Below are 24,416 nucleotides of genomic sequence, written 5' to 3'. Positions count from 1 at the left end.
GAATCGCTATTTTAGCGATTCCTTAAATTTGCATTGCGAATGCCTTTCATAAATACTGAAAGGCATTTTTGCATTCGCAAACGGGCATTCAAACCGTTTGCGAATGCAAAAAGGCTTGATACATCTGGCCCATGGTCTTTTTTTACAGGACCCAATGCTAGACACACAGAAAGTGGTCTATGCCAGAAAGTGTGGCATGCCATTACAAATGGAAGCACCAGCACGTTGACATGGAGACATGCCATGGTTAAAGCACTAATAAAATAGCCTACACTGGATCCTCTTTGTCCTGAGAATTATAGTCTTCTATCTCACTGCTCCCTGGTCTGAGTAAAATTCTTGAAAAACATGTTAACCAGACCTTGCCATAATTCCTGGAACTCAACAACATGCTCCATGCAACCCAAATGGGATTTTGACCAAGGCATAGCACGGAAACCGTCCTTTTGCCAGTGGTGGAAGAATCAAAGAGGCTGCTGGATCAAGGAGGCTCATCAGCTATCGCCCTCCTTGACCTATGATACTGTAAACCTGCAATTCTGGTGGAAAGAGCTTCCAATGTGGGAGTCTAAGATTCAACTCTGAAAAGGATGAACTCTTTACTGAGAGACAGGACTGATCAGATTTCTTAGGGATCCTGCACTTCCAACACTTTCCCTCTGAGTTGGGGAGTACCTCAGGGCTCGTTATTAAGCCCTACACTATTGAATCTATACATGCACCTGTAGGCAGACATTGTATCGCGATTAGGAATCTCAATAGTCTCTTACCCTGATGATACCCAACTGGTCGTCTCTCTCTTTCCCACACAGGATTCCACAATCCTCCTCTTTGGGCCCCTGTTTGAAAGAGTTGCCAGCTGGATGAATAAATCCTGCCTCAAGTTAAACAGAGAGAAGACTGAGCTAATGATTCTAGGAAACAACCTCAAACCCCACTTGAGCCTAGGCTTGCCTCCCAAGACGATCATAAAAAGTCTTTGAGTATGGCTCAACAAATCTCTGTCGATGAAAACCCATACTACTAGGCTCCCGGCCAGGTGCCACAGCATTTTCTGAATGCTCAGAAAACTCTGGATCTAACTCCTGCCCCCCCACCCCTGCTCTCCAGAAAGCTTGTAGTCCAGGCACTGATACTCTTTCCTCTGGACTATGGAAACTTACTCGATCTAGGAGCCCCAAAATCCATTGCCAGGAAGTTGCAAGTGGTACAGAACTCTGTGGCCTGTATCCTGTTGACTATCCCCAGGTACAACTCAGCCCATCAGGCTTTGGCCTCCCTTCATTGGCTGCCAGTTGAGCAGAGGATCAAATTCAAAGCCCTCTGTATACTCCATAGGGCCTTGTCGGATAATGGCCCCCCTATTTTACGACCTCTGATCTCCCACTACATCCCTAGGAGAGCCCTTCGATCCTCTAACACCTGACTGGTAGTAGTACTCATCATTGAAAGGTGAGAAGTGGATGAAGATCCTTTGGCTAAGATGTAGCCAAATTATGGAACTCCCCCCCTCATATTCTCTGGGCTACAGACAACAAATCGACCTTCTGTAAACTCCTAAAAACCTACCTGTTTGAAATATAGCCCTTGGGGAGCACTTGGTCCAGCCTCCGTTGCACCAACAGCACTGGGATGCCCACAGGTAGCTAAACGCTCTACAACTGCAGCATAGAATAGAATAGAAACAGCAAGATTTCCATTGTGGGCTTTCACGTATGAGATTACAGCCTCAATAATGATTGAGAAATTTTCCTCACATTGAGAAGGACCAAAATCAATGAGGTTTCCTGAACTGATTCCTGTATACTAAATTGGCGCCATGAGTTCCTCTCCAAATATATGTTTCTAATGGAGCATACACCCAAGAAAAGGGTGTATTCATTAATTATTCAAGATTCACACAGATGATATGTCTACTTGTAAATGCTTAAGGGTGGGATTCATAATGTTATTTTCAGCCAATCCGCTGCCAGAAGTGAACTGGGAAAATGACTTGTGACAACCTTCCTGGAGATGACCTTTGGTTTAGTATGGAAACCATCAGAAACTAGAGACACCATTTGGGTCAGAGCAGAAGGATAAACTGCAGGTTACCTTCAGGGCCACTTGGTGTGAGTAATCCATTTACCCTATGGAATTTTTCTGCCTAGATATGTGCAGTTTTCACCTCAGTCTGATTAACATAGAGTTTTCAGTCTCATACAGCGCATGGACCTGGGGATATCGGTCGAGAGTAAATGGATGTGTGGGTTGAGTTGTGTTTTGTGTGTTCCTGCTTTTATGTGTTTTTGAGCTTATGATGGATTTATGTATGTGTCCGTCAAAGCATAGAATGGATGTATGGTTAAGCAAACAAGTGTATCGATGTTGCATATTACGCTCACATGGCATAATATAGTGATGTACTCCAGCTATAGTAGAGGCCCACTGTGGCATGTACTATGTTCATGATTGCATACATCAGGCCAGATTATAAAATAATTGGACAAAGTGAGTGGGAGCGGAAACAGGTGTCGTCCTTGTTCTCTCTTCTCCCATATTTTTATATTTACCTTGTCTGTTTTTGTAGCGTAATCCTGGGGAATTAAATATGGAAAGCTATGTTCTGAAAAGCCGTGACATCTGCTACCACATTAAGTGGAAGGTACAAGAGGCAAAAGACATCCCAAAGATGAGTTGTGGCACCAAGGTGATCTGCACTGCTACCGCCCCATCTCGCTGATTAACTCTACCGCTAAGGTCATGGGGAGAATAATGTTGGGGAGCCTACAGACATTGGTCGGTGAACGTACCATGTTGTCCAAATTGCAATTTGGTTTCCAGCCTGGCCTGGGAATGGTGGAGCAGAACCTTAATTTGTACCTTTTAATAGGAAAGCATACTGCTGCAAAAAAGGACAAGCTTTTATGGACTTAAGCACTGCTTTTGACACCATCACCAGAGTCAAATTGTGGAGCATTTTGTTAGACATGGGGGTGGAGCAGTGTATAGTCAATATTTTAAGGCAACTACGGTCAATGGGGGAGACCAGAGCAGACCTTGCTAGGGTAGAGCATCAGGGCTGCGTGATGGCTCCATTTCTGTTTTCCTTCTATATAAATGTCCTGGAGGAGCAGCTGAAGGAGCTTGGGGCAGACCGTCCCTAGAGGTGGCCGTAGTATCCCAGCACTAGTTGATAACTGTGTCTTCATAGCTCGGACACCAAATGGGTTGCCCTGTCTTTTGGACCGTGTCTATAGTTATATGGCAAGACTTGACCTGAGGGTAAATCAGACCAAAACCTATCTTATGATCTATGGCGCTAAAAAGTAGGCGAACCCTGTCTTAATAGTTAATAGCGATGGAGTCCGCACTCTTCCTATGTTTGTCTATTTAAGAGTCCAGATTCACAAACATCTTGCTTGGGGACCTTTGAAAATTAGCAGTATTGCTACCTTCCCAAAAGCCATTGAGGCTGTTTTTAGTTTCGCCAACAGCCTAGGACAAAGAACGTATAACTATCTATAGAGCCAAGAGTTGCACAGTTGCATCCTATGGGGGGAGGGTGTAGGGTATCAGTGAGCAGGGGGGGATGGAAACTGTGGAGAATGGTTTTCTTAAAATGTTACTGTCTGTCCCTATTAGTACAAGCTCTATTATCTGCCAAGAGGAGGTGGGGTTGGGATATATCAACAATGCTATAAAAATGCAACCCTTGCTCCTGTGACTCCTAATTTGGACAAGGAGCCAGACCTATTTTAACCGGACTATCCTCTCTGACCGTCCGCAGCTTGATATCCCTTGGATCAGGTACATCCACAACACCTCCCGCACCTTGGAGCGCAAAGACATCTTCAGTGCCCCTGGCAGCCTTAAGGCTAACTTTGATACTGTGCTGTAGCCACAGTCCTCTCCCTGTGTGAGGGTGCCCTCAGGGGGAGGACTGACTGACCTAAATCTCTTCATGTCACACAGTCAGTCAGTGTGCTATCCAACAAGTTCTCTGTGCCCATATCTATAATACAGAGCAGGCACAAAGGCAAAGTGTTCCCTCATTTGCATGTGGCAGTGCCTCCATGCGAAGGAGACAAGGGCCCCTGGGAATCACACCAGTGCACAGTCCGCACCAGCGTGATGCCCGCTGCTGAAGGAGGTGTGTAAAGCTCCTTCTGTAGTACTAAAGTGCCTCATGGACCAAAAAGCTGAAACAGGCACTCATTCCACCTTCTCTACTACAGCTACTGGAGTCCTGCGCTATTGGACTCTCATTTGGACGAGGATATTATCCATAGAGCCCAACTGGATATAGAGGGCACAGGTCCACTCCATGCAATATGTTGGATACTGAAGAAGCATGATATCTTCAAGACTTTGTGCAGGTACAGTCCCAGGGTCAGTTCACATGCGAGGCCGGTTGCGACCACGCTGGGCGCAGTAACCTCACTACCACTCAATTGGTGATAGAAGCAATGATTTGAGGCTGTGAGGTCAGGGCATCCCAACCATGCTTTGCTAGCATCGCATCCTAAGGGTAGATTTAAGGTACCAGATAGAGCGTTGAACACTAAAGTGGAAGGTCAAGCTGGCAAAACGTCTGTTTGCATGTTAAGGTTTCACACTTTGCACATTATCAATTGGTTCAACTTACTTTTCTACGCAGAATGTACATGACACCATCTAGGCCGCTCACGTTTCACCCTGAGAGCCAGATATATGTTGGGTTTGTGGGGACACTAATGCCTCAATCTTCTGTTTAGTCTGGGGGCACAGTTAGGTTACTTTTTTTGGACATGTTTACTGAGAGCAGTGAGACATTAGCCACAGAACATATAGGTGGCATTTCTAAGTGGTTCAGTGGCCTTGTGTTCTAAGCATAACAAATTAAGCAGTAGGAAAGGAGGGTAGATCTTATGTTACTCCTCTTACAAGGTGCACCCGATTGCTTGTCATGATTCCAGAGGCCGTCTGTGGCTCAGTGGACCAGAGACCATGTTAAGTAGACCGTGGCAGAGGCGTGTTTCCTTTCTAACCAACCGAAGTGCTTTGCCAGTGATGTTTCGGTGGCCACAAGAATGGAGAGTCCTGCTTCAGGACCTAGTGTATCCATCTGGCTCCTGTCTGCTGTGAGCAGTGTCATCCAGGCTTAAATCTAGTCACCTGTACATGTTGAGTTATGTATTCTAATATGTAGAGCATGAGGGTTTTTCCTATTTTCCTTTTTAATCTCTTTTACATTATATGAGGCCACCTCTGCCTGGCTGGTGCGTAATCTGCGTCTCTTCTTTGGAAGGGTGGGTATATCACTAGGGACAATGATAGTGCTATTTTCTAAAAAAAAAAAAGAAAAGTGATAATTTTTTTTTTAAAGCCAAGAGTATCGAACACGGGGTGCACAATACTGCAGTTCGTAGATTTTTGAATATCTGGGTTTTTGTAGACTAAACATATGTTTTATAAATGCTCAAAGTGTAGCTTCGTTTTTTTTGGTTTAGGGTATACTGCCTGGTTCAAAGCAGAGACGTTTTAAGGCATGGGCAAGGTGGGCCCTGGCCCAGGGCGCCAACCTTTCAGGGGGTCCTTGATATAGCCAGCTCTGTTCTGCAGCGAGTCTTGCCCTGATGGCCAGCTTATTTTAAATCACATTTTAAAAAAATATATTTTAATGTGGGTGATGTATAAGAGTCGATTACAGACATTTTGCAGAGAAGTTTAGGCCCGTATTTATACTTTTTGACGCTAAACTGCGCTAAAGCAGTTTAGCGTCAAAAAAATTAGCGCCGGCTAACGCCATTCTGAAGCACCATGCGGGCGCCGTATTTATTGAATGGCGTTAGCCAGCGCTAGCAGACCGGCGCTGCCTGGTGTGCGCGAAAAAAAAACACGTACACCAGGCAGCGCCGGCCTAGGGGAAAATGGCGTTAGGGCGTCTTAAAATGGGGCAAGTCAGGTTGAGGCAAAAAAATCGCCTCAACCAGATTTGCGCCATTTGTTTACGACGCCCAGGCACCATTTACATGACTCCTGTCTTAGTAAAGACAGGAGTCATGCCCCCTTGCCCAATGGCCATGCCCAGGGGACTTATGTCCCCTGGGCATGGTCATTGGGCATAGTGGCATGTAGGGGGGCACTAATCAGGCCCCCCTATGCCACAAAAAAAAAATATTAATAAAATATATATATACTTACCTGAACTTACCTGAATGTCCCTGGGGTGGGTCCTTCCATCCTTGGGTGTCCTCCTGGGGTGGGCAAGGGTGGCAGGGGGGGTCCCTGGGGGCAGGGGAGGGCACCTCTGGGCTCATTCTGAGCCCACAGGTCCCTTAACGCCTGCCCTGACCCAGGCGTTAAAAAGAGGCGCAAATGCGGGTTTTTTTGACCCGCCCACTCCCGGGTGTGATTTTTGCCCGGGAGTATAAATACGACGCATATGCGTCTGAGTCATTTTTTAAGACGGGAACGCCTACCTTGCATCTCATTAACGCAAGGAAGGGGTTCACGCCAAAAAATGACGCTAAATCCTAAAACTTTGGCGCTAGACGCGTCTAACACCAAAGTATAAATATGGCGTTAGTTTTGCGTCGAATTTGCGTCGAAAAAAACGACGCAAATTCGGCGCAAACGGAGTATAAATATGCCCCTTAGTGTTTATGTTTCATTCAACATCCATAAAAAAGTTTCTTTTAGATCAAAACAGGACCTCACATATGAGGACTGGGAGGGTGTCACAGAGATTATCTGCACTAATATTAGTGAGCTGCTGCTGTGTTAAATGTAAACACACTTAGAATTTGGACCAGTCTGCCTGTGCACTGTCAGTGACCTGGCCTAAGAGGGCAAGAAAGAGCTGAAACTGGATCATAAATTCAAAACTATTCCGAACAGGGGCACCCAAAATATGTTTGCCTAGGACCCCTAAAATCCTTAGGATGTCCTTGATTCAAACCAAGCCATGAAATACGTTTTTTTCTTCTATAAATGCCCTTGCCCAGGTCCCTTAACCTTTCTTAGAGAAGGATCTTAGGCTACATTGAACACAAAGCGAGTCATCTACATATCACTTTTTGATACGTTCTAGGATGCTTCACTGCAAGAAACTCTCCCACACATGCTTTGGTCGGTGAGTTTACCATCGTGACTCTCCTCTCCTACCCTAGCACACATACCCTTTTCTGTGCTGTCCCTTTCCCAGAACTGCTTTATTTCTGATATTCTGGGAAGGGTGTCCCCTCCATTGTTCTTGGATCCTCCTCCTCCCCTCACCCCGTGCCCCGTGTTTAGGTCTTGTTAGGGTCTAGCCTGCGTCGCATGCGCTCACGCATGCTTATCGCTAGCGAGACGCTTTAGGTATTAGAAAAGGGCTCAGAGCCCTGTCGACGTCACGTCAGTGTCTTTCATTGGCACGTTGGCTTGCCTGTTAGAATCTGCTTCCTTTGATTAGTGGAAGGCACGCATAGGTCATGCCTTTTCCGGTGGTTAGCCCTCCTCGAGCGCAGCGACCAAGTACAGAAAACATGCGAGGCACACTGTTTTCCGTCAGGTTTGTGGACTACTTTTTCTCTGTTTTCGCAGTGAGATCTCCCCGGCAGAAGCCGAGCGCTTTGCATACTATCGACCTTTTTACACAGTTAATTACACTTTTGCCGGTTACGTTCGTAATTGCACTTTTGCCGATAGGTATTATTACGTGTGAACTGTAGCAGCGCGATCGCGCATTTTTTTCTTCTAATGCAAGAAAAATCCGGTTGGGAGTGTACAGCTGGGAATAGCTGTACCTCCGACAAATGCGAGACCTTAGTGCATTACAAATGCTTGTTTTTCTTTTTGGGGGTTCCACCCCTCAACCCGCTATAACACATTTAAAAAAAAAAGTATTGATGCTCCAACCATGCAACGACATCTCGCGGTGCAGAAGAGGTGAGGGATTGTTAGGCAGCATAGTGGACACACCACAGAGTCCACCTCCCCCTGGAGAGATTGACTTTCCTGTTTTCAGTGTGGATTCCAATACTTTTTCCTGACTCTTGAGAAGCAGTGGTTAGCCGTGTTATGGCAACTCCCTCCCCATTAAACATAAAAACCTGGACTTCTTTCCTAAGTTTTCAAAGCATGGTGTTCTCACTGCAGCACAAGACAGCACCAAATAAACAAGAATTTGAGAAATACAAGGAAAAATCTATTTTTAATGACATTCCTAAAGGCAAAACACGTTAAGCCTGATATTAAATGCTTCTTCTTTGATGCTGAATTCTATAACAAAGCCACATTGGGTTGAGCCCCTCAGTAATAAATCAAACCTGATCATTTTGTTATTATTTTCTCATTTTATGTTTTTTGTGAGGCATTCTAGGTTGTGGGTTTGCAGAAAATCTACATTTATCTGTTTACCCAGAGGTGGAGTGTTTACCTTCCAGTGGTGCTTTAACAATGTTTTTAGCTTTAAACTGGAAAAAGGAAAGCCCGTAGATATAAAATGACCCCTTTATTGAATTAGCACAGTAACTTGCCAACAGAGAATACATTCAATGTGTTTTTATTCTCCACAGCTGTAAACGGGATCATCGGAGAAGGCTGGGCTGCAAACTGCCCGAAGTCTGTACCTGAGCTGGTGGGCGTCCTTGGGACCTCTGTGAATCTAACCTGCATGAACCCGAAACATAAGAGCTTCCCATTAGAAACGCTGACAGTGTACTGGCAAGACAAGGAAGGAAAAGTCATTGTGCATACTTTAATATTGGGCCAGGACAACTTCACTCATCAGAGCCACAGGTACAGGAACCGGACCCGTCTGTTCAAGGACCGCCTCAAAGATGGAGACTTCTCGCTGCAGATCTCAAACCTCACACTCACAGATACTATGGACTATGTGTGCGTGGTGATGCAAGGCGACTCAACCCTCGAGCGCATCCACCTGGATTGTGCTTCCCTTAAGATAGGAGGTAAGAGGCTTTCGCAAGGCTATACGCTTGTGTGGGAGCAGTGCTGAAGCACAGAACTGATTCAATACAAGCGGTGCCCGGAAATATAGAATGAAGTGAACAGCTGTACTGCAAGTGGGGAACATCGATCTTCTGGTCTGTAATTGTTGGATCCCACTTGGAGGTGGGTGTGGGAGTTCTATGTGGAACCCATCCTACAAGTGGCCAACGAAAAATAGCTTACCAAGGCTGTGATTAGACTGAACCACACAAAGGCCCATTTATTTATTGGCATCAAAATGAACATCTTTATCAAATACGCAAAAGATGACGGGAGGGATACAAACCACTGGCAATCGCTCTGAGTAGCATTCCAATCCATCATTTTCACTCACTGAGTCACCCTAGACAGAGGCCTACCAGATGCGAATCAGTGCTTTACCTACTCCTCACGTGAACAGTCCATCCCAAACTGCCAGGAAAGGCCCTCTCCAGAAAAGGACCACAGGCAACCTGAGACCGGTTTCGGCCTTATTAGGCCACATCAGTGAGCTATGGCTTGACTCCCATGGCACAGCAAGTAGGGGACCCATGACTGGTCCACTTAGGGCGTTACATCAAAGACACAAATGGTGATGGGAGGAATGCTTGCAATTAGTCTAACTGCTGCCAATCGCTCTGGGTAACATTAATCATTTTAAGTCCACTGTGCCATTCTGTACGAAGGCCCGCCTTATGCAAATCATTATGGCCCCATCCCCTCATAAGGGTAGTCCATCCTGAAATGCTAGGCACCCTCAACCCCCACACCACCCATCAAGGGGACGATAGCCAATTTCAGACCGGTTTCAGCCTTATTATATTTTGTCAGTGATATATAGCTTGGATCCTTGGTACAGCAAGCAAGGGACCGAGAACTGGGCATACCCTTGGCCAAAGGACCTATGTCTTCGGCAGAGCCTCGTCCACTAAGGGCACTATATCAAAAGCACAAAAGGTGATGGGAGGAATACTTTCAGATAGTCTAACCCCTGGCAACTGGTTGATGGGTCTCGATTTAGAGTGGCACAGAGGGCAAAAAAACAATGGGGTGGAATGCTAGCAAGAGTGTTTGCCTGTGGTTTGGGCTTCCACTAAATGACAGTTTACATAATGATTTCTTTAATGCACCCCTGAAAATCAATATTAATTCAATGTTAGTAACTTGTCTTTATCTTCTGCTCCCACAGCTCAGTTCAGTTCTCCAGTTCTGACAGAGTCAGGCGACTTCCTAAACTGCAGCTCCAGCAATGGCCACCCTGAGCCAAAGCTCTACTGGATCAACAATGAAAATGCGAGCACCCTTGATCCTTCCCTATCGACAACTGTTGTTACACAAAACCAAGAGACCCAGTTGTACAGTGTTAGCAGCCTGCTGAGGATTAACACAACAACCCTCAGGAATATAAGCTGTCATGTGGAGAATACAGTGCTGATGGAGAACCTCACTTCCTGTAAGTTAAAGCTCCTGCTATGGTTTATCACTGTCCTCCCATTTACTAACAATTCAGTACTGTGTCAAGGTTTAATCTTACTTGAAACAGCACCAAGTTAATCAAGACCAGTGGTGTCCAAACTGATGTTGTGCCTCTTGCTCCTTTTTCGGTTAATTACAGCCAATTGCCCTCAGCTTAGAGTTAAATGATGTTATGTGGATTTGTAAGGCGCAGCTAATCACCCGCGAGGGTATCCAGGTATGGAATAGGGCAATGGCCCGAAAAACGTGGGTGAATGGAATCATGCCTGTTTTTTCTGGAAGAACAAGGTCTTGAGCTGCTTTTGGAAGTGCTTGAGAGAACAGGTGGGTCTGAGGTGTAGCTGGAGGACGTCCAGGCTTTGGTTGCAATGTGTGACAAGGAGCGCCCCCCCTACATTTGGTCTTCTAGATGCAAGAGGTGCATGAGGTTGCCTGGGATGAGAACCGAAGGTGTACGGCGCATTGGTGAAAGTTGAGGCGGTGATAAAGTTATGCCAGTCTGATTTTTTGGAGGGATGTGTATGTGAGCAGCTTGAATTCACATCTTTCTGAGAATGGGAGTCAGTTGATGAGGTTCAATGCCATGTGGGCGTTTCTTGGGATGTCCAAGACAAGACTGGTGGTGGTGTTCTGAGTGGTTTGGAGCTGGCGTAGGACGCAGGCTGAGATTCTGGCATAGAGCGTGTTTTCATAGTGAGTCTGCTTGTGATTAGAGCCTGGCAGATCATTTGAAGATTTTGCATAGCATTTCCAAGATGTGGAAGCATGACGAGGAGATGGCATTGATCTGTGTATTCATGGTGAGGGTGGTGTCTAGGATGATCAGTATGGGTGGGCAGGGAGCCCAGTTTGGTGGGCCACCATGAGGCATTCCAGGGGGAGTGGTTGTTTTTGAAAATCAAGACTTGTGTTTTGTCTGAGTTGAGCTGGAGGCAGTTGTTACTGTTCCATTATGCAACATTGCTCATGCATTTGGTGAAGTTGATTTTGGCGGTGTTAGATCTGTCCATTAGGTCAAGAATGAGCCGGGTGTTGTTGGCTTATGAGAGGATCCTGATGCCGTATGATCTGACAATGTCTGAAAGGGGTGCCACGTATACATTGAAGAGAGCTGGGCTGAGGGATGAGCCTTGAGGGACCCTTCAGATTGGGATTTTTGGGTTCTGAAGTGTAGGGTGGTAGTATCATGTATTGTGAGGAAGAAAGATTTCTACTGAATGGATGGCCCACAGATGCCCAGGAGGTGAAGCCTTATCATAAGCATGTTGTGAGAGATGGTGTTGAAGACTGCAGAGAAGTTGAGGCGGATGAGGGTGTTTGTTTCTCCTCAGTCAAAGATGCTTCTGATATAATCGGTGGCCACGATGAGGGCTATTTCCGTGCTGTGGTTTGGGTGGAAGCCTGATTGAGATGTGTCAAGGAGTTGGTGGTGCTCTAGGTGGTCAGAGAGTTGAATGATGAGAGCTTTCTCTGTGACTTTGGCTGGGAAAGGTAAGAGTGAGATGGGTCTGTAGTTGCTAAGGGTGTTGGGGTCTGCTGATGGCTTCTTTAACAGGGCAGTGTGACCTCTTCATTTTTCCAGTTTGCGGGGAAGGTGGGTGTGGTTAGGGAGGAATTCATAATTGTGGTGAGAGCAGGGGAGAGATGCTGCTTCCTAAGTTGAAGTTGAAGTGAGGGAAGGGGTCAGAGGGAGGTCCTGAGTGGATGGTTTTCATCAGGGCAGTGGTGTCAATGTTCGAGAGGGGTTTGCAGTTGTTGATCTTTTTTGAGGTGGTAGCAGAGTCTAGCTGGCTGAGGAGGTTCAGATTGGTTAACTGAGGGTCGAATTTGTTGTAGATAATGGCAATCGTCTTGTCAAAAAGGTTTGAGAGGGCATCACTGAGTGTTTAGGATAGGGTGATGCCACTGTTGGCTGATGTTGGCTTGGAGAATTTGTTGACAATTGTAAAGGGTTATTTTCAGTTAAAGCTGCTTCAAGTCTGAGGGTAAAGGCTCTTTTCTTTGTGTGTAGTAGTTGTTTGTAGTAGAGTACATGAGTTTTGCGGTGGTGGTTTTGTTATGTGTCCATTTTCTTCTGATTTGGTTGCAGTGGTGTTTGGAATCATGGCAGTTGTTGGGACATTTCTTGTTGGTGTTGATAAGTTGGGGCAGGGGGTAGGTGTGATGTGGTTGTCATGGTTGGTGATCCAGTCATTGAAAATTTTTGTGTCGTCATCAGGGTTTCCGGTGTGGCTGGGAGGTTATTCCTGTAGGGCTTTGGTCCAGTCATTTTAAAATACTCTACCCCAGTGTCGTGATTGTGTTCTGTTTTTTTTTGGAGAGATGTCTCAGTGGACGGGTATGCCGAAGTGGACAATGTAGTTGTCTGACCATGTAAGTGGTGTTATGTGGGTGGTGGTGATCCTGTTGTTGGAGGAGAAGATTAGATCCAGGGTCTAGCCAGCTGTATGAGAAAATCCATGGACTAGCTGGGTAAGTCCGAAGTTGCTGAGGAGTTTGAGGATGGCGGTGGAGTTGAGGTTTTCCAGGTGAAAGTTGAGTGTTGTCTTCCAAGTGGAAGTTTAGGTCTTCGAGGAGGATGTAGTTGCTTGATCTAATGGTGAGGGGAGCGATGAGGCCTACAGTTTGGTTGTAGAAATCTGCTCTGGGGCCCAATGGATGGTAGGCGAGTGTGCCCTTTAGTGGTGTTGTGCATTCGTATTTTTAAGTCCATAGAGGTGGTGCAGTTGCTTGTGTTTTTGTGGATGATCGCAAGTCCTCCGCCTCGTTTGTGGGTACGGTTTTTGTGGATGATTCTGTAAGCGAGCTGGATGGCTGTGACAATGTCCAGGTTGAATGATAGGTATAACCAAGCTTCGGTCAAGAAGTGAAGGTTAGGGGTGTTGCTGATTAGGAGATCCCAGATTTCTGTGGAGAGTTTCCAGAGTGAGCTGACTTTAAGGAGCATAGCAAACAGATGGTGTGAGGTGATGGTGGTGTTGAGCATCGGTTGTTTGGTGGTATGTGTTGCCTGCTTGGTGGCAGTTGAGTTGGCGCGCGAGGTGTCACAGCTGAAGTTGCAGTGGGCGGAGGTGAAAGGTCCTACCGTGGTGCAGGGAGATGCATGGTAGCAGGGTGAAGGCTGATGTGTGGTGTTGAGGCCCTGGAGGATGACGGCAGAGTAGAGGCGGTGTTTGTTGGCTCCGGTGTCTGCAGCACCTGTGATTGGTGGTCTTGCATCGAGTGGTGTGGGGTCCAGGGTTCCTGGCGCTGTGTGCGGTTCAGGCACGCACTGGTGCAGACAGGCTTCCCTTTGGCATGCAGCGGACTGCATTAAGTAGACCCAGGCGTGGGCTGGGCTTCAGTGGAGGTAGGAATGGGAGAGCTGGAAACCTGGCTGTGAATGTGAAACTAAGCAGCAGCGAGCTGCCAAGAGAAAGGCAGAGAGAACCTACCACTGGCAACAGGAGCAGGCTACTAGCAGGCCGGAGCCCAGGTGCCTCCTCAATGCGGTCGCACAGCAGCCTGCATTAAGTAGGTCCTGAGGTGGGCAGGGCTTCGGCGGAGGCAGGAATGGGACAACAGGAAACCTGGCAGCAGATGTGAAACTAGGCAGCAGTGAGATTCCAAGAGCAAGAGAAAGGGAGGGAGAAGTTGGCGCTGGCAACAAGAACATGCAACTAGCAGACAGGAGCATGCCTTGGTGCAGCGTCATGCATTAAATAGGTCCTGGGGTAGGTGGGGCTTGACTGAGGCAGGAACGGGAGAGCGAGAAACCTGGCAGTGGCAATGAAGCTAGGCAGCAACAAGCTGCTAAGAGGAAGAGAAAGGCAGAGAGAACTGGTGCAGGCAACAGGGGTAGCCAACTAGCAGGTAGGAGACCAAGTGCTTTCTCTCAAGTTGCTAACTTTGGTTAATTTGCCACCTGCAATTAAGGACCAACATAAGGGCAAAGCTACGTAAAGAAGAGGAAAGACCAATTAACAATCATTGACATCAAACTGCATGTGGGCAGTAAGATCATTAGCACCCAGACCCCACCTCATCCCCAAACACAAACAATGATATTAACTGTCCATGTTTTTTGTAAGACCCCGCTCCACACTTTCAATAAACCTAAAATTCAGGCAAACATTATAACATTATAGACCGTTGCCAGGACTGGTTGGCAAAAGCCGGACTCTAGTCGCACATTTTAAGCTTTCTCAATGGCTCAACCTTTCGCTGTAAAAATTGATCCTTGTAGTGTTAACTTCTTTTTTCCAGTTCAAAAAGTAACATTTTCTCTGTTAAGATCATGGTATGATGAAGTTATAATTATTTTCCTGCCCCGTTTCTATTTTGTGTTATCTCCTGTTATGGTAATCTTTGCCTCTGGACCCCCACTGGTGGTATTCTGTTTCTGATTATGCTGGCTAAATTGTAAATATGTTCTGTGCTTTTCACAGTTTCTGGACTGTTCAGATTATTTTCTGTTGTAACCCTCTTGTAATATTAAACTCTTCTGTTTTCCTTCTTGGTCTTATGATGGTAATATTCTTGGAGTTTTTTGTATTTCTTTAATAGCTCTGTTCTTGTTATGTTTTATTTTAGATACTGGTCTAGTTATGTTCTGTTTCGAGAAGTGTTCTAGAACTTTTCTTTGAATATTAATTTTTACCCATTTTTTTTTTTTTTGTCTGGTTATCGTTTTTTTCACTGGTTTGCAGTTGTGGACTGTGTATGTGCTTCATCTGGTTTAGATATGGTTCTTGCCGTATGCTAGTTCTGTTCTTTCTATTTTTGGTGTTGTGATGTTTTAATATGGCGCTTTTGTTTTTGCTATGTTTCTATAAATATTTCTGTGTGTGTGTTTTTACGTAAGTGTGTGTGTAGGCTGCGTGTGAGCCTATGTGCCTATAAGGTCTTTTGATTTTTCTAATGTGGTTTTATTTTATCCCATTTATGATGTATTAGTATATGTTTCTGATGTAGGTATTTCATGTTCTAATTTCTTCCCTATTTTGTTTATTGTGTATTATTTTAACAATGCCAATAAAATGCTGGAGCTTTAAAACCTAGTGAATTATGTGAGTGACTATTTTGGGGGGTTACAACATCGAATTAGTGGTGTTATCATTTGAAACAGTAGTAGGACTCTCCAATTAAACATGGTATACAGTGGCGAGCACTATTCTGTACTTAGTTAAGTCAGACCATCCATGGGAAGAGCGTTTTTTCTATACCAATAACTTTAATGTTTGACAAATCTTCACAAAGGTTTCCACAAAACAAAAGTTCTTCCACCACAGCTCTTTTCTGAAATGTGTCAGGGTGATGGGTCACCAGAGGACCCAGAAAAAGGCGAAGTCTTGAAACGCAATTTCCCCATACCATTTCTATAGGGAATTTTATATAGTGCTACAACCAAAATGGCTGAATGGAATTACATGAAATTTGGCAGAAAGCTAGATCTCTACTCAGAAAGTGTTCTTGTAATTTTGTGTAATCAGTTAAATAGTTTTGGAGAAATTAGATTCAAAATGTATAAATATATTGACGGGCTGAAATTAAAAAATTCAAGCTTTCTGATAGGCTGAGGGGGCTTTATAGGTGCAAATGCTCTAAATTGCTGGCTGCAAAATGAACAGAACTGTTGCAGTGGCCATTGCAGAACTAAGGGACTTGGGGGGTGATTCTCACCCTGGCGGGCGGCGGAGGCCGCCCGCCAGAGTTCCCCCCTCCAAAATACCGCTCCGCGGTCGAAAGGCCGCCCACCAGCCCAGTGCAAAACACCCTTCCCACGAGGACGCCGGCTCAGAATTGAGCCGGCGGAGTGGGAAGGTGCGACGGGTGCAGTGGCACCCGTCGCGTATTTCAGTGTCTGCAACCCAGCGGGCGAACCACCAGGAACAGGATGGCGGTATGGGCTGTCAGAATCCCCATGGCGGCGCAGCGAGCTGCGCCACCATGGAGGATTCTTAAGGGTAGCGGAAAACCGGCGGGAGACCGCCGGTTTTCCGCATCTGACCGCGGCCAAACCGCCGCGGTCAGAATGCCCTGCGGGGCACCGCCAGCCTGTTGGCGGTGCTCCCGCCAACCCTGACCCCGGCGGTCCATGACCGCCGGGGTCAGAATGATCCCCTTGGTCTCCTGTTGACAAAATGTTTAAAAAGTACCATATAATGTAGTTTATTAAAATACTGTGTAAGATATAAGGTTCCAAACAAATGTTAAAGTGATGTTTAGTTAGGGGTTGAAATGAGGTAAGAACTAATGTTTTTTTTTTTTTTTTTAAATCTGTTTATTGAACACAAACTTCACACAACAATACAGCAGCTGTACGTTTTTTTGCAATACATTTACACACTTGTATAACTTTACACAGCATTGCCACACCGAGAGGTGTAAAAAGGAAGGAGGAGAAGGGGGAATTGGAAGAGGAAGGCAGGGATAGCTGGGAGGGGAGACTTTTACAACTAATCCTAATAATGCGAAAGAGTTAAGGGCATGGTAAAAGGAGAATGCGGCGACATTTAGCATGCGAGCTATTGTGAGGGCCGATTGCAGCTTAAGGGGTCTGGTCAATCACTGACGATATCCGTAACTAATATAGAAAACACTTCAAGGATGTAGAGGGTGTCTGTGGTGTTGACAGGTTCAGGGGCAGGAGTATTTTACATGTTATGATTGTATGTTACATGCATGTATGAGCGTATGGGGAGTAGTTGGGCACAGCTAAGGAATATCTTTTGAGGAGGAAGAATGATATTAGCAATGAGTGCATTTAAGGACAATCAGAGTTGGTGCTGTGCGGCTAAGGTGTTAACAGTGTCAGCGCAGGCTGTAATGTTCGTGAGTTGAAACCCGTTCATGGGGGATACATGTCGTCTCTGGCCTCCATTGCTACCACGAATGTGTCCCAGACCTCCGGGCCAGCTAGGATAAGGCCACTGTGTTGTAGCAAGTGAAGTGTCTGGGCTTCAGCTTGAGATCGGCTATGTAAATCACGTAGCCATGTCGCGTGGGAGGGAGCATGTGGAGCTTTCCAATGTATTGCTATCAAGCGTTTATACACTACGAATGCCAGGTCAATGAATCTGTGCGTATGTTTGTCTGCTTTAGTGCGATGTCTTATGCCGAGTAAGCAGGAGTCAGGAGTGGGCGCTAGGGTGTGAGATGAGATCTCTGCTGTGACCTCCGTCACACGTTGCCAGGCCGAGTTTATGGATTGGCAACTCCAAACCATATGGTAGAAGTCAGCTGCTGGTGTAGCGCATCTAGGGCATGTTGGTGTTGTATTGGGGTAGATTTTTTGAATGCGGGCTCTGGTGATAAATATGATTGGTGAAGGTAATTAAATTGAGTGTACCGCAGACGAGGATTACAAGATATTGATTTGATTGTTGCGAGGGCAGTAACCCAGGTTTTCTGTGGTAGTGGGGTAGGAAGGACAGCGTCCCAACGAGCCTTTGCGTGTGGCAGTGTTGTACATATTGCTTCGAGCAATGCTTCATATAGTATGGTAATAATGCTCTTTGAGCTGCCAATGGTTAGTATAGTGGTGAGGAGCGAGGACTCGGGAGGTTCTGAGTCTCCTGCGCCCCAAATATTATTGAGCAATAGCTTTATGGCATTAAATGTTAGGAAGGCCCCATTTTGCATAGTGCCTGCGGTCACCAGTTCAGCGAAAGTACGCATCACGGAGCGAGAATATAAGTCACCCAATTGGAGCATATTCATTTCACGTGTATCATGGTGTATTGACAGGATTTGGGTGCCCGGCAATTGAAGTAGTGGCAACAGAGGCGAGTAGAGGAAAGATGTGGACTTGGTTTGGACATATCTGCGCCAGCAGAATCGGGCTGCCTCTAGTAATATTAGTCTGGGAGACGTGTGGGGGGTACTAGTTAGTATCGAGAGTAACAGCCTCTGTGATGCTGTATGTGTCTGTAACATCCTGCTTTCAGCCGACGGGGTGTCGCATAGCCATGTAGACAGCCATGATAATTGGGCGGCTGCATAATATCTTTCGAAGTTGGGCATTCCCAATCCGCCCATCTCCTGCGGATGTTGCGTTATTGACAGCGCCACTCTGCATCTATCTTTACCCCAGAGTTTTGATTGCAGCTTATTAAAAAAGGAACGCGGTAAGCACAGCGGAAGAGCTGTAAAGTAATATAGAAACCTTGGAAGGATGAGCATTTTGGCTATCGCCACACGGCCTATTGGAGACAGGGGAAGTGAGCTCCGGAAGGGTATTGAGCCGCGAACGGAGCCAAGGGTCCTGTCTATGTTTCCTTCTTTTAGATCCGTGATGGAGTGATAAATCTGCACTCCCAGATATTTAAAGGTTATATGTGACCAGGGTAGTTTGTATTGTGGTAGCAACATATGGTGAGCTACCGGGGACTGAGAAATGGGGAATATGCTTGATTTGGACCAGTTGACGTGCAGACCAGAGGCGATAGCGAAGGAGTCCAGTAACTGCAGGGCCTCAGTCATATAAGCCGAATGGTCGCGCAGATATATTAAGGCATCATCCGCGTACATAGATATGATGTGGTGGGTGTTAGCCTCCGGGATACCCAATATGTGTGCATAGCTCCGTAGTTTAATCGCTAGTGGCTCCATAGCAATAGCGAACAGCAATGGAGATAATGGGCAGCCTTGTCTGGTGCCTCTGCCTATGGGAAATGCTTCAGAGATAACTCGTCCATTTTTGACCCGAGCAGTGGGCCTGGAGTAAAGCGTTACTCCAGCTGAGTTAGTTCCAGCTGAGTGTGTCGAATGCTTTTTCTATATCTAGAGATAGGGCCACTGCTTCCGAGTTTGTATTACTGTGTATTATGTGTAAGAGTCTCCTAATATTCAGGAAGGTGCTTCTGCCAGGAATGAAGCCTGATTGATCATGGTGTATTAAAGTCGGTAAGTAGGGGAGAAGACGGTTTGCGAGTATTTTTCCTAATAGTTTACAGTCTGTATTCAGCAAGGAGAGCGGCCTGTATGATTTGACATCTAGAGGGTCGCGGCCCGTTTTTGGGAGGACGACTATCAGTGCTTCGCACATTGAGTCCGGCAGTTGTAATTTATGGTGTGCTTCGTTGAATACTTCTGTGAGTGGGTGTAATAAATAGGCAGCGTGAGAATTGTAATATTCTATCGGCAGGCCATCAGAGCCGGGCGTTTTATTACGTGCCATTTGTGATAATGCAAGACGCAACTCTTCAATAGTGATGGGGCCGTCTAGCGCGGCGGTGTTATCGAGGATAAGGGGACCAGACTTAGGGGGACGGGAGCACCGCCAACAGGCTGGCGGTGCCCCGCAGGGCATTCTGACCGCGGCGGTTTGGCCGCGGTCAGAACAGGAAAACCGGCGGTCTCCCGCCGGTTTTCCGCTGCCCTCAGGAATCCTCCATGGCGGCGCAGCAAGCTGCGCCGCCATGGGGATTCCGACACCCCATACAGCCATCCTGTTCCTGGCGGTTCGCCCGCCAGGAACAGGATGGCGGTATGGGGTGTCGTGGGGCCCCTGGGGGCCCCTGCAGTGCCCATGCCAATGGCATGGGCACTGCAGGGGCCCCCGTAAGAGGGCCCCAAAAAGAATTTCAGTGTCTGCTTAGCAGACACTGAAATTCGCGACGGGTGCAACTGCACCCGTCGCACCTTCCCACTCCGCCGGCTCCATTCGGAGCCGGCTTCCTCGTGGGAAGGGGTTTCCCACTGGGCTGGCGGGCGGCCTTCTGGCGGTCGCCCGCCAGCCCAGCGGGAAAGCCAGAATGGCCTCCCATATGGCGGTTCCCGCCAGGCGGGCAGCAACCGCCGCCCGCCTGCCTCAGAATGAGGCCCTTAGTGTGTTGATAATATGTTGCTCTGGAGGTTGTGGAGGGGGCGTATAGAGGGTCCGATAGTATGTGGAGAAGGCATCGTTTATGCCTGCTTGGGTATTAACGATCGTGTCAGGGTTTAAGCGGATTGCGCCAATGGGTGTTGGTTGTGATGGTTGCCGAGTCAGCCAAGCTAATAGTCTGCCAGATCTGTCGCCTTCAGCGTGTTGCCTGGTCATATAGTGTCTGTAATCGTGTTTACTCAGTCTATTGTCTGTCTCCTTATGAGAGGCCCTAAGCAGGTGCAGTGTTGTTAGTGCGGGTTCACTATTATCATTTGCATTTTCTGCGTTACGGAGCTTTATTTCTAAGTCTTGTAGTTCCTTAATGAGTACCTTTCTGGCCCCAACCGTGGCCGAAAGGCAGTGACCCCTTATTACCACTTTATGAGCGTCCCATTCTATGGCACGGGATGATGTTGTATTTTTATTTGATAGAAAGTAATCGGTTAAACTTTTGGAGATATCTTTTTGAAAAGGAGGATCTAGGAGGGCTTCTGGTTGCAAACGCCATGTTGGTATTCGAGTATGTATGTGTCCCCATGCCAATGTTAGGCATAATGGGTTGTGGTCTGAGATCGTGCGTGCTAAATATTCAGATAAGCATATTTTGTGATTAACAGTGGCGGATACAAAGAATATATCTATCCTGGTATGCAGTTTGTGGACTGGGGAGAAATAAGAGTACTCGCGGTGAGTGGGATGATGCACCCTCCATATATCTCTCAGGCCATTGTTTGATGCCCACTGCGCCAGAGATTCTGAAGCACGATTGGCGGGGGCTGCAATGAGTGGGGGGAATGAGCGGTCCATTTGAGTGTCCAGGACGCTATTAAAGTCGCCTCCCCATATGCATTCCAATGTGGGGTCGCTAAGGTTGCCTGTAGTTAGCATGGATAAGAAGTCGCGCTGGTTCGTGTTTGGGGAGTATAGTGCGACCAGGGCTAATGGGGACCCGTCTAAGGCACCTTCCAGTATTACATACCTACCGTTTGGATCACATTGCGTGCGGAAAGGTACGAACGGGACACTGGGTGCTATTCAGATGGCTACTACGCGAGCAAAGGACGAAGAAGTAGTGCCATATAGTTGCCCCTTCCATTTTGAACGTGTGGTGTCTAGGATAGATTTGGTGAAATGTGTCTCTTGTAGCAAAGCAATGTTTATTTGATGTCTTGTGAGAAAGGCGTGAACCCTTTGGCACTTCCGAGGATTTGCCATACCCTTAACGTTCCATGTGAGTGTTTTATACTTTAGGGTTCCTGGGTGCCTGTGAGTGGCCATAGTTGTTTTTTATGTGCGTTATATGATTGGGATTATAATTATCTGGTGACCCGATATTGACATTGTTATGGGACTCAGTCGCTGTGATTGGCCGACAATCAAGAAACAAGCTGTGAGCTGTATTTTTGTTGCTACAATTAGCATCTCTTGTGTGTTTGCTGCTGCTTTTATGTATGGCCCTACTCCTAATATAAAGGTACACACTAAAACAACATACAACGAATAAACTATTAACATATAGAAAACAATACCGGAAAAATCCAGTGTGAGGTAATTGTCCATATGGAGCCTGGGGGGTGCCAGTTAGCGTTGATGCAAAGGTACGGTCTTACCCTGCCCGGGTTTCACATAGTTTAAAAGGCGGAGCGCGTCGGGCGGGGGGCACCCGTTGACTGCAGGACCACGTATAGGAGCCTCGAAGAAGCTGCGATGAAACTTTTAGGCAGTAAGTGAGTTAGTCCGTTCGTTCATCAGATGTCGTCCGCTGTGTGTGGTGTGAGAAGCGGACCACATGTGGACTCAGTTGAGTCAGAGTTTAGATCTTGTTCCTGTTCGATTTCCGTTTGCAAAGGTAGGGCGGCGGAGGGAGCATTGACAAAATTGGATGTTGTTTGAAGGAGCCGAGAGTGCTCGGATTTTGCCTGCTCAGGTGAGGGTCTGGCTCCCTGTCTCTTGCGTTGTTTACGGTTCGGCGTGGAGAGAGATCTATTGTCGTCTTGAGTGCTTACGTCCAACGGGTCCGCTAAGCCTTTGGCATGTAGCCAGGTCCAGGCATCTTCCGGGGTGGTGAAGAAGAAGGAGCGAGAGTCATCCTGTATCCGAAGTATAGCTGGGAACATCAGTGCATATTTGATATTGTGTTTGCGAAGGCATATTTTAACACGGTAGAAGGAGTTACGTTTTTTTTGCACTTCTGCTGTAAAGTCTGGATAAGCTGTTATCGTAGCCTTTTCGTAGCACACTGGGCCTGATTTGCGGAATAGTTGGAGGATAAGATCTCTGTTTCGGTAGTTAAGGAGCCTTATTATCAGGGGGCGTGGTTGTGAGCCGGGTGCTGGAGGTCTGCCTGGAATTCTATGTGCTCTTTCAACTGAGAAGAACTTCGGGATTTTATTTTTAAGGATTGTGTCTATGAGCCATTGCTCAATGAACAGTTCCGCACTTAAGCCCTCTGCACGTTCAGGGAATCCGACCAGGCGTATGTTGTTGCGGCGAGACCTGCCTTCTGCATCTTCTGTTCTGCGCTTTAAGAAATCAACTTCTGTTGACAGTTGCGTTAGCTGTAGTTGCAGGTCTTTCATGGAGCCAGGTAAGGACGCTGTGTCTTTTTCAAGTTCGGATACTCTATCAGCTAGAGCGTGTTGGTCAGTGCGAAGGATATTGAGATCTTCTGTTACAGAGCCTATTTTGGCTTCCAAGGTGGTCTTAGTGTCTAGAATGGCTTGCAGGATTTTTTCAAATTGTGAAGTATGTGATTGTAAGGTTAGTTCCAGCTTCTGTAATGTTGATTGCGCAGTGGTGTGAGCTTCCGGAGGGGGTGTTGTAGTGTGGTCCATTTTGGTAAGAGGTGCTCGGGCGGTCTTTGGCTTCACCATTTGAGAGATGCAGCAATGTCTGTGAGTTAGTATTGCATTTGGGGTCCCTGCTGCGAAAGCCACCAGATCAGATGGTGTGACAAGCCGGCCGAACGGAGCTTGCATCCGGTAATTAACTGGGGAAGGAGCAGCTAGAAGCGTTGACTATCTGCTTAAAGAGGCTGCAGTTAGCGGTGTCAGCCGGATATCGCGTTGTTGAGAAGGCGTGTATTTGGCGCTTCCAGATCAGGTAGCAGCAGTGTTTGTGCTGAATGTTTAGGGTTTCTTAAAAGGAATGTTTAACTTGTTATAAAGCTCCAACTCGATGAGTATCGCCAGGAGGCTCCCCTAATGTTTTTATCTGCACTACTTGTGCCCCAGAGATTCGTCCGCAACTTTTTCTGCCTCTGCCGCTACACTCCTGCACCAACTACATTGGCTTCACTAATTCTAGCTTTCTTGGTGCCTTATGGAGGTGCAGTGGGGCTTAGGGTGATGTTGTTGCTCAAGTGCGGTCAGTCAGTGCACCTGGTGTGCATCACGTTTAAGGGGGGCGTTTATGCAGTATAATTTTCTTTGTTAATGAGAACGGTATTATTGAGCCACAGGATCTCGGCCCCACCAAGGTCTGAGGCACCTAAAATGGCGGCTTCCGTTCCTACGAGTTTTCAATTGTGCCTTTTTCCGGGCCGCCTCGCAAGCCGCCAACAGCGCCTGTATTAAGTTCCAAAGGTCACAGTTATGGGACAGTGTTTTAGGACGGAGCGCGGGCACCCGATGGGTGCCCGCGGGAGAAAAGAGATCAATTCAAACAGGCGCGCTCCGGCGCAGCGTTCAATAAAGCAGGGCTGTGTGCAGGAGGACTCGGCCGGCCCTGTGCGCGCCGGGCAGCCCCCCGCGGGCTAGCGGACAGCTCCGGCGCACACGACGGGGTCGCGGCGTCGAGCCCCTACCTCTCTGGTGTCGATGGGGTCCGGGTGACGGCTCCGGTGTATCAAGCGCGTAGCCCCGATCAGCTGGGCTAGGCGGTCCCCGAGGTGAGCGCAGATGTTGGCGATGCTTTTTTATTTTCCTCCGGGAACGCAGCGTCCTCGAAACCGTGGACACGGTTAATGGTGCAGCCCTCCGGGGCCCCCCGAGCGGCCTCCTCACCCTGCCCCAGGGGGGGCTAGGAGCTCAACGACAGGATAGTTGTGCGGGCTGGGCGACGGAGCTGCGGTTTACACTACCGCTCCGATCGCCATCTTGGCCACGCCCCCAGAACTAATGTTTAAAAACACAAAAAATCCGTCATATTTTGCCAT

General features: G+C 47.2%; 1 protein-coding gene across 1 annotated transcript in view; it reads left to right on the top strand.

The window, feature by feature from the left end:
- The window catches only part of LOC138286610 (ICOS ligand-like), a 240,243-nt gene that overhangs the window by 201,127 nt on the left and 14,700 nt on the right, over positions 1-24,416 (top strand). Inside the window, exons 3-4 of the mRNA XM_069227041.1 lie at positions 8,523-8,915; positions 10,124-10,387. Of these exons, the coding sequence (XP_069083142.1) occupies positions 8,523-8,915; positions 10,124-10,387 (657 nt within the window). The remainder of the gene's footprint in view (positions 1-8,522; positions 8,916-10,123; positions 10,388-24,416) is intronic.

Source organism: Pleurodeles waltl, chromosome 3_2 (genome assembly GCF_031143425.1).
Source record: "Pleurodeles waltl isolate 20211129_DDA chromosome 3_2, aPleWal1.hap1.20221129, whole genome shotgun sequence".
NCBI classification, from domain to species: Eukaryota; Metazoa; Chordata; class Amphibia; order Caudata; family Salamandridae; genus Pleurodeles; species Pleurodeles waltl.
This window is presented reverse-complemented; position numbering and strand designations above follow the sequence as displayed.